This window comes from Electrona antarctica (assembly GCF_951216825.1).
Source record: "Electrona antarctica genome assembly, chromosome: 23".
Taxonomy (NCBI): Eukaryota; Metazoa; Chordata; class Actinopteri; order Myctophiformes; family Myctophidae; genus Electrona; species Electrona antarctica.
The window spans coordinates 19,867,430-19,878,185 of record NC_136804.1 but is presented as its reverse complement, the minus strand read 5'-3'; the positions used below and the strand labels follow the sequence as shown (position 1 = coordinate 19,878,185).

The 10,756-nt window shown below is 40.9% G+C and overlaps 1 protein-coding gene across 1 annotated transcript; it reads left to right on the top strand.

Annotated features, from left to right (window-relative positions):
* Window positions 1-3,215: 3,215 nt before the first annotated feature.
* On the top strand, window positions 3,216-10,755 carry LOC306916722 (bestrophin-3-like; the record flags this gene model as incomplete). The annotated part of the gene is given in 12 exon segments (XM_079494739.1): window positions 3,216-3,292; window positions 3,474-3,626; window positions 3,882-3,976; window positions 4,744-4,831; window positions 5,741-5,886; window positions 6,321-6,475; window positions 6,800-6,877; window positions 7,297-7,449; window positions 7,640-7,711; window positions 7,855-7,860; window positions 7,863-7,984; window positions 10,740-10,755. Coding segments are annotated over 12 exon segments (1,161 nt in total).
* Between the last annotated feature and the right edge of the window lies 1 nt (window position 10,756).

Sequence of the window (10,756 nt, the reverse complement as noted above, 5' to 3'; positions counted from 1 at the left end):
TAAAAGCAAATACAGAGTACAACAATGCACTTTAAAAATGCATAAAGATTATAATAGATAGGCTACATTTAAAATAAGATAAAGGAGCATATACATTAGAACAAATAATCCCACCTTTGATTAAAAAAAGAAGAAAAAAGGGATAACACAGAGCTCATTTAAAGCCCAGGCATTAGAATAGAGGCAATGTTAAATAAATATGTTTTTAAATTGGACTTAAGTGTAACCTGGAATGTTGTTCCAGGTTTGTTTGTGGTGCATAATATGTGAAATGCTGCTTCACCAGCATTTCACCATTATGCAGTGAAGGGAAAAAAACAGGCTGTGGGTGTGTGGGATTTTGTATCACATTATCATTAACACGGTGAAATTCACCCGAACACCTACCCGTAGAAAAAAAAATCACACCCGTGTGAACTGAGTGGTGTAAGGTTTTATATAGCATGATCAGCTGTGGTCTGACGTAATGTCTGACGTAATGAAATCACACAAAATATGTTAAGTAAAAAAAGCTATCATTTTTGATAAATGTATGTATCACACCTGGATGTGATTTCACAACTGGCTTTTTTTGCGCAGAGAAAATGACCACGGTTGCTACGGTCATCCAGTTCACCCGGGTGTGATTTAATTACGTCAGAAATTATTTTGAACATAGCAACCACGGTCATTTTTTTATGCACACAAAAGCCAGTTGTAGGAGTGGTTTACACCACTCAAAAAGCCAGTTGTAGGAGTGGTTTACACCACTCAAAAACAGGGATGTGGGCAGGGAAACAAACCTACCTTCATGTCTGAGGTGGGTGGGTCTTTCAGTATGATTCTCAGTGACATCATAGAAGGTAGGTTTGTTTCCCTGCCCACATCCCTGTTTTTTTTTCTACAGGGGTTACATACCGGCATTTCGACATTCCCCCATTCCGACATACCGCCATTTCGACATAGTGCCAATTCCGACAGGACCGTATTTTGAGTACACTAAGATTTTATGTTCAGATTTAGAAACTGCCAGATGCTAACTTGTATATGTTGGGCAATTTGCATAGTTAGCATAATAAGCTTTAATAATATTCCAGCAACTGCTTGGCCGATTTGTTTTTGGGGGTTATTGAGGATGTTGAATCTGTGAAGTAAAAAAAAGATATGCTTTACTATTACCTATTTCTGTCAGGTGCTTTCCCCCCCAATTATAAAACTTGTTTTGTGCATTCTTGATGAGGTTATTTAGTCTTCAGATGCCAGGGTGCATAACAGGAAACCTGGAGAGGCCCTCGTAGAAGTGAAAGTACCAACATGTTGACACTGTGGATGTCTATAGCTCCCCAGAGATGGTGATTCACAAGACAGGAAGCCAGATAAGGAACTAGTAGATCCCTCACTATGTGTCAACTATCAATGACCTTCTGACTCATTGTTTGAACTTCTGCAACAAACTGTGTCTATTCAATTTCCCCTCAATTTCCACTTGTAGACATCTACGAGAGGGTATAAGAAGAGACACACATCTGTGCTCGATCTGGGGAAACCTTTGGTCTGTCACTTTGACTTTGTACTTTGTATTATTTGTACTTCAAAAACCTCCAAAAACCACTCCAATATTGCTAATTAAACCGTATTATGCTAATTATGAAAATTGCCCAACATATGCATAGCCGTTTTTAAATGCTGGGGACCAGGACTCAACATTTCTAACATAGAACCTTAAGGGCGGGCTGGCAAGTAGACTAAAAGCAAAAGGCAGACTCCATTAAAAACATATGTGATAGTCTTGATCCAAGGCTAACACATGACCACTGAGGCCAGCCTATTGATACACTTAAAACAAAATAATGTTACACAGTTGGTATAAAGCAGTGTTGAGAAGTGCAAATGAAACACGAGAACAATATACAAACATTTAAACAAATAACCTAGCCATACATGGAGAAGACTGGATCATCTAATAGATCAGAGCCGGCCAGCAACTCTACATCTGACCTCAAACCTCAAGCCCTTAGATCTCCATATACATATATGGAGCTGACCTGTTCTGACATTCCATATGTTGATCCTTCCCCACCCGTCGTTCCTCTTCGATGTCTCCCTTTTGACTGATACCTGTCCATTCAAACTCTAGACGGGCCCGCCCCAAAGTTAATAGTAGTGTTCTCAACAGGCCCAAAAATTAAGACCCGGCCCTACCTGGGCCCTCATCAAACCCTGTACACTCAATACACTACCCCTGCTGCCACCCTTAGATCTCCATATATTGGGTTGACCTGTTCTGACATTCCATATGTTGATCTGACATGGCTGTGGGTTATGGCAATTACATTTTAAACTAAAAAAGGGGTCAGTCAGAGTAGCTTACAATACAGCAAATACAGTAGTCAACATGCAGTACAAAGGCTTGGCAGCTAGGTGTCATTGTCTGTCCGAATATTGAAGTGGGGTTCACTCACAGATGCTACGACCAGTGCTAGTCACGCGGCCCACGCTCTATAGGTACTACTACTACCCACTGACCTCCATACCACACCCACCCAACCCTTCCACCTCTACCCTACAATAGTGCTCCATTTTGGGCTACTTGGCTCTAGTGCTGCCTAGAAATCCACTGTAAGTTGTTCTGATGTCCATGCAGTTAGACTTAAATAAATAAATACATGCAGTACATTTATTTTGATTGAAATGTAATTATTTACCTTGGTTCTAAGGAGGCGTGTGTGTGTGTGTGTGTGTGTGTGTGTGTGTGTGTGTGTGTGTGTGTGTGTGTGTGTGTGTGTGTGTGTGTGTGTGTGTGTGTGTGTGTGTGCACAATAATAATACAGCAGCACTCTGTCAACATTAGCACATACACATAATGGATTTAAGTTGTTGATCTGAGACTCACTGGCCAGTTACAAACAACATACACTACTATTTATAAATGAACATAAATGTCACTGTGCTGCACACACACACACACACACACACACGCACACACTCTAATCCACACAAGCACAGTATGGCAGTGAGACAGTGACAATAAAGACAGATTGAGACAGTGGAAAACTGGGGTGGGGGCCTGGGGGGGAGAACAAGAGAGACACAGAGAGAGCAAGAGGTAGAGAGGGTAGGACGGAAGGAAGAGTAGAAAAAAAAGAGGTTGAGACAGGGGGAGAGGTGGGTGACTCAAGGAGAGAGAGAGAGAGAGAGAGAGAGAGGGAGAGAAACAGACATACAGACACAGAGAGATGACAGTGCTTAGGTATTTCTCCAACAGTTCCAAGCTAAATAAGACACCAGGACACATGAAGACCAGGTCATATCTGTAAGTAGAACATCATGTTATCACTCTCATTACGTGTGTGTGTGTGTGTGTGTGTGTGTGTGTGTGTGTGTGTGTGTGTGTGTGTGTGTGTGTGTGTGTGTGTGTGTGTGTGTGTGTTTATTGTATTGTATGTGGCTATGCGCACATAATGTGTCTGTCTGTCTGTCTGTCTGTCTGTCAGTGATAATCTAACGTACTCCAGTCAAGTTGCCAATGCGACGTTCTTTGGGTTCCATCGTCTGTTGCTGCGTTGGAAAGGAAGCATCTACAGACTGCTCTACAGGGAGTTCATAGTGTTTACTCTGCTCTACACTGTGCTCAGTGTAGTCTACAGGTACGCGCACGCACGCACACACGCACGCACGCACGCACGCACACCATTCTCAATGCTCAACCCTTTAAGACCTGAGGCCTTCTAAATCAGTACAGTTCTCACATGTGTATTTGTTCTTGAATGTGTAACTGTCGCATGTGGCCACGAGATCGGGATGTGGTTGTCGTGACTTTTATCTTGTGGTCATGACATACCTTATTGAACTACACCAGGTCACTTCTCGTCCTCTTTATTTGATTGATTGATGTGTCATAGGCTGGTGTTATCAGAAGAACAGAAAAGATTCTTTGAGAAGTTGTCTCTGTACTGTGACAGATATGCTGAACAGATTCCAGTTACCTTCGTACTGGGTAGGTCTGACTGACTGGTTTATTGTTTAGGAACTGTTTATTCACTGTTTTTTTAATGACTGATTAACAGACAGACAGACAGACAGACAGACAGACAGACAGACAGACAGACAGACATTAGTGTTTTGTGATGTGGTCATTAGCAAGCTGTTAGTCTTGATGCTGTCATTACTAATGTAAGTGTGCGTGTGTACGTGTACGTGTACGTGTGTGTGCGCGTGCGTGCGTGCGTGTGTTTTAATGTTCATCTTTGTGTAGATTAGATTGGAGTGTCAGACAATCAATGATGTTAGCTCCGTCTAGCTTCAATCCAGCTGAAACTCATTTGGAGAAAAGCTTTAGCTCATATTACACAATACAATGAAAGTAATGCTTTTTTCCCCCATAAATGGGTACTATAGGGCTCCTAGTTTACAAGATAACCAGTTACCGCCCGGTAATCACTTTGTAAATGTAAGTTGAACTTGGACATACCGTATTTGGGAAAATAAAAATCACACCCGTGTGAAGTGAGGGGCGCTCTTATCATCATAAGTCATCATACATCATCTCATTCCAGCCAATCACAATTTGCGTCCTCACCTTCGTCTTCAATGTTTGTGTTTACACAATGTTTGTGTGCACAACTGCACAAACCCTCAAAGCTGGACATAGGCCCTCAAAAATAGGCTACAAAATGTGATTTTAGCTCGGTCTGATTTCAGTACCCTAGCAGTCCAGGTATCAAACTTCTTCCATCTTATCTCCCTTTCTTTAATATATTGGAGGTTTCTATGTCACTCTGGTCGTGAATCGGTGGTGGAACCAGTTTGTCAATCTGCCCTGGCCGGACAGATTTATGTTCCTAATCTCCAGGTACCATCTGTTTCATTTACATACAAACACATAATACAGGAATACAGTATATTATCACCGGAACCAGTGTTGTTTTCGTCGACTAAAACCAAGACGAAAAATGTTCGTCGACTACCTTTTTTCACTGATGAAAACTAAATGGAAACTAAATGAAAACTAAGCTATGATGACTAAAACAAAGACTAAAGACAATTTCGTCAACAAATAAAAACTAGACTAAAATGTTAGTAAGGGACTAGTGGACAAGAGATCCAGTACAAGTCATTTTACACTTGGTTGCATGCTGAAAATAGCAGATCTACAAACTCTGCGACGCGTTGTGGGCTTGTAGATCTGCTATTTTCAGCAAGTGAAAAAAACAGTCATTACGACTGCATCAAGGCCCGCCAAAATACATTTTGTTCGACTAAATCAACTGTAGATTTAGTCGACTAAAATCTTATGACATTTAGTCGACTAAAACTAGACTAACACTAAAACATTCCAGGTGACTAAAATGTGACTGAAACTAAATGAAAACTATTGAAGAGACTATGACTAAAACTAGAATCAAAATTTGCTGCCAAAAACAACACTGACCGGGACCTTTGTCATTGGTTGAGCTTATCCAACAGATGGAAGGCGATCATTGAGAGGGTTGATATCGCCGTTTATAAGGTTAGATGTGAGGTCATCATTTGTTTATCACATACGTATACACACTTATTTACAGTGATAACAAGAAAATACAAAATAGTTTTTGTTCGAGACGTTAAAGGGGTATTTAACTTTGAACATCGACTCTGGCTTTTTTGCACAGACAGTGTCAGACAGTTCTTAAGTTGCTTGATTCAATATTTACATATTTCATAGACATAGTTTTTCTGCATTATGCCTTACACTGTATTATGCCTTACACCCGCCCCCCAGTTGTGTGCAGGGCTCTGATGAATATGGCCGCCTGTTACGCCGCACGTTGATGCGCTACGTTAACCTGACATCTCTGCTCATCCTGCGTTCGGTCAGTACTGCCGTCTGTAAACGATTTGTCTGTCTGTCTGTCTGTCTGTCTGTCTGTCTGTCTGTTTGTCTGTCCTGAAATCCCAAGTCAAATAAAATTCAGAACAGCAGACACTCTTCTCCTCTGTCACTAATACTTCCTGCCTTGTCCTTCTTAACCCATGGGATTTGCTCATTATCAGTCAGTTAAGATGGCCTTCATTCCTCAGAAATGATATTATAGTAATATATTTTATAATTGAGTGCTCTAAATCATCAGATTACTGCTGTCTTCCTATTCTACTAGTTAGTCAACTGGTTCTGTAGTTCAACTTCTAAACTTCTTTTGTGCAGTGGTAAAAGACAACCAAAAATCACAATACATACATACACAGTTACTATATAAAAAAAGACTATAAAAACGAATAGTAGTGCGTGTATGAAAAACAACCTGTAGGTTTTATTACAAGTCTCCAGATTCACACTCCCAAAACTCTCTGTTTGTCTGTAGGTTTTATGACTCCAGAGGAGAGGAAAGTGTTTGATAATATCTGTTCTCCTCATCTGAAGTACTGGATTCCAGTGGTGTGGTTCACCAACCTGTCCTCGAAAGCGTGGAGAGAAGGACGAATACGAGACAGTGTGGACCTACAGACAATACTCACTGTAACATACTATACTGTAGCCTATAGAACTCACTGTAACATATTATACTGTAGTGTAGGGGGGGGGGGGGGGGGGGGGGTGCAACTGAATGGCTGTAAAATGGAAATTGAGAGTTTACATAGTACACATAGTGCATGCATAAACTTTCATTAATGATTATATCTGGTTGCAGTATATATATGATGTATTTTCTCTATTGTTAAGGTTATTGTATATGCTATACTATAGTTTATATTGTAGCTTACTATAGCTATAGCTTACTATGCTATGGTAAACTATACTATTTCTCATTCAGTACTTTATTCTGCACGTTCGTGTCTATAGGAAATGAATAAGTTCAGAACATGGTGTTCCACTCTGTTTGGATATGACTGGGTGGGCATACCTCTGGTCTACACGCAGGTACGTCTCTCTCTCTGTCTGTACACTGTGTACATCCATGCATCTCGGCCTGATGCATGCGTCCATCATGTATCCATCCATCCATCCATCTGTCCGTCCATCAGAATGTTTTGTATTATTTATCTGTGGGTTGACTGGAGTCACATGGTTTAATAAAACTGGAATCACACGCGCGCAGCCGCGCACACACAGACATGCACACGCACACACACACGTAACTTGATCTGTCTTAATCACCTCGCATCCGGTCTGCCTTGGCTGGAAACCCTCCTTAGTAACAAAGCACCAAGGCAACAACCTCATATATTTTGTGTTTAAATCTCTCTCTCCGTTTCTTTCTTTCTCTCACTACGTCTCCCTTTCTGTGTGTATACTATATATGTGCGATTGTGCGTGCGTGTGTATGTCTTTCTCTTCAGGTTGTAACCTTAGCTGTCTACACTTTCTTCTTTGCGTGTTTGATTGGTCACCAGTTCCTTGACCCCGCCCAGGGCCAGGGGTACCATGGACATGACCTCTACATTCCTATTTTCACCCTGCTGCAATTAGTCTTCTATGCTGGCTGGCTCAAGGTCACACACACACACACACACACACACACACACACACACACACGGGTCCCGTCCAGAGATAAAAACATTCTAATGATAATTAAACAAAATAATGGCCATGGCCTAATGCATATTAAACTGGGGGTCCTTGAAATGAAAATGGTTGAGAACCATTGTGTCTCTGTCCTCCAGTCTGTCTGACATCCTTCAGTTTGAGGAAGATGACATTGCAGAAAGTCGCCCACAACGACAGGAGTCGCTTCTGACTCGGCGACAGACATCGGTAATGTATTATTAATCACGTAAGACCTATGCGGCTGCCTGTATACTTTGTTACACAATAGAGAAAATAACAGATCTACAAGCTCACAGTGTGAACGGCATAAAAAGGAAATCCTCTGACCGTTATCTTCTGTTTTATAGCAGTTTTTATGGGGCGTGTCCGTCGGCTGTTGAGTGTTCAGGAGCCTCCAGAGTTGGTTCCGCCTCGTCCCACATTCAAACGCCACAGCAGTGATGCCATCGGCAGCTTCAGTCCCTTCATAACTGACTACAGGTATGCAGGTGGTCCATTCAAATCACAAGCTGTGCTACTGAACCCTTTCAATCATTACAGGTGCAAGTTCCTGCACACCACCAGTGGTGGAAAGAGCATTGTTTTACTTGTAAAACTATCAATACTGCAATGTAGAAATACTCTGTTACAAGTAAAGGTATTGGTATAATAAACATGTACTTAAAGTACCAACAGTAGTCATGCAGAATGTCCCCCCCTTAGGCTTTCATTTAACTTCACATTCTGTTATTTTATGCATATTTTCTCCACTTCTGACTTCTTTGTACATTCATCTGACATTAGCTTGGCGCTGAGTGCATCTTCATCCACACCGGTTCATCTACATGTGACAAGTGACACATGTATTAGACATTGTCTTGTCTGTTACCATACATTCATTAGCCACTTTCAATCAGGCATTTTTTAACAGCGCCCCACCCCCTTCCCCTCCCGCCGTCGACACTCTGGGGACCCTGAAAGAGGTCAGAGAGGTCAACAGGCTTAAAATGTCTTTAAATAAATACTTTTTGAAATGTCTATGAGGAAAATGAACGGGGAATAATTTCCTGGGCCCTGGTAGAGGGCGGGATTGCGACGCTCTATATAGACGAATTCAGAAACGGTCTCATGGTAGCAGCTTACGTATTTCCTGTAGGCGGACTCGACATAGCTGCGGGGTTTAAACCCGCACCAGGCGCACCTCTTCTACTACAGTGAACGGTAGAGTGACTGATGTTAGTCTGTCTCAAATGTTACTCTTTTACCTGCTTTTTACTAACACTAACATTACAAAGATGCCCAGAACATCGAGATGATCTTTTTTTTCAAATCATACTTACACCTAGAAACCCCATTCAAACCCATTTAGGTTCATCTTACGGTGGACATGTTTGCCTGAAAAGGAATCTTTGAAATGTTTTTTAGTTTTAGAAATAACGAGGATTTGAAAAAAAAGACGAAAATCACTCCGAGACCATGGGCTATAGTTGTTGTGTATTTAATATTTATAATATTATAATCTATTGACTAATTATGACAATTAATAGCCAATACCATAGTGTCCGAATTATGACGCAGCAACATTGCTGCTTTAAGAACTAAGTGGTTAAAGTGGACATACTGAGACCCTTTCGGCGTGTAGAGCCATAAACTATTAAGATAACCTTTGAATTATAAGCTAATAAATCTGGAGACTGAGGAGAATTGGAAGAATGTAATCGAGTAAAAGTACTCAAGTCAGAAGGACTGTAAAACCTTATTAAACCAAGTGAATATTAACTTTATCTTTAATGTTAAACTGTAATTCTATATTAATACCTTTTAAGGATAAATACTTTAGAGGAAAACTACAATACTAAAATGAGAGAATAGGAAGAGTAAAAGTATACCAGAATACCTTGACACCGACACAGAAGAAGAACCAGTCCACACACCAGAGCTATAAGGATTTTCCATTTGATATTTACCAATTACATCGGGAGAGAAATGGCAGGTCCGTACAGCGTTAAAAAGATCTCTCTGACACATCATCAGTGACCATACTTTATACTGTTATGATAACAAAACAAACTCTGACATAGGAAGTATTCAATTTGAGTTCAGAGGGTAGACAAAAAGTGACTTATGGCGACACCTATTGCCGGGAGGCCTACTTGGGAGACGTGGCAAATCACACTTCCGGGAATCCAGGAAGTGTGACCAAAGGGAATCGTAGTTCTTTTAAGTGTAGATGTAGTTTATAACTGGTTACTGACTACTAGTAAACGTTAGGAGACAATTTGTCTGCTACGGGACTGTACCAAGGCCGAATAACATGTTGTTCACCAGAGAGGCAGACAATCGGGAAACAAAACAATTCTTTATCTACCCGCCAGCTGGGGAAGAGTGAGATGTAAACTCAGTGGCACACAGGGCATGAAGATACAAAGTTATTGGGAACATGTAACCAAATCCCACAAAATAACAGATCTACAATAATTCAAAATTATCCATCAATAGTCCATGGTCTCTGAGTGATTTTCTTTTTTTCTAATCCTCAAAAATGAAAAACGGAAGAATGTTAAAACAGTGCTCTGGCAAGTTCTGCACATCATTGCTACCTTTATAACTTTTTTTTCTTGTAAATGAATGCCCTACTTGGTCATACAGTGTTACACAAAAGTAGCAGAAATAGCCGATCTACGTTGTGAGCTTGTAGATATGCTATTTTTTACAACTTTTGAATTTTTTAAAGTGAAAGTGGTTATTGTGAAAACCTTCAAAACCTGTCAGTCCGTCACGACTCCATATATGGTCGTCAATCCGTCACGCCTCGTGACACGCTCCATATATGAAGATCACGACACTGACCTCAACAAACCCTGGATAGCCATACATGGATACGTGCACGCGACGCCGCCCTTTAGGGCGAGGTCGCTTCTCACCCTCAGGGTGTCTTACTGGTAAATAGGTAAATATTGAACCAATGAAAAGTATTAACCAGAACGTATGACTAAATAATTACTGTGACGACATATAATAGTCAAAGTCATAACTGTTCTCACGACAGAGTTGAGACGATTTAACCCAATTTGTGCCCAAGACGTCTCCAGACGTCCTGGGAATTATCCCATGGTGTGCCCAAGACGTCTGTACAAAAAATGAAAAAAATAAAATAAAGAAAAAATTGGGAAATCGGATGGGCGCCCCACGTCGCTATTTTGAAAGAATACAAGGGCACACAAACGTAAGATGTGTCACTGTTGCGACAAAGCAGGGTGATGAATGACTGAA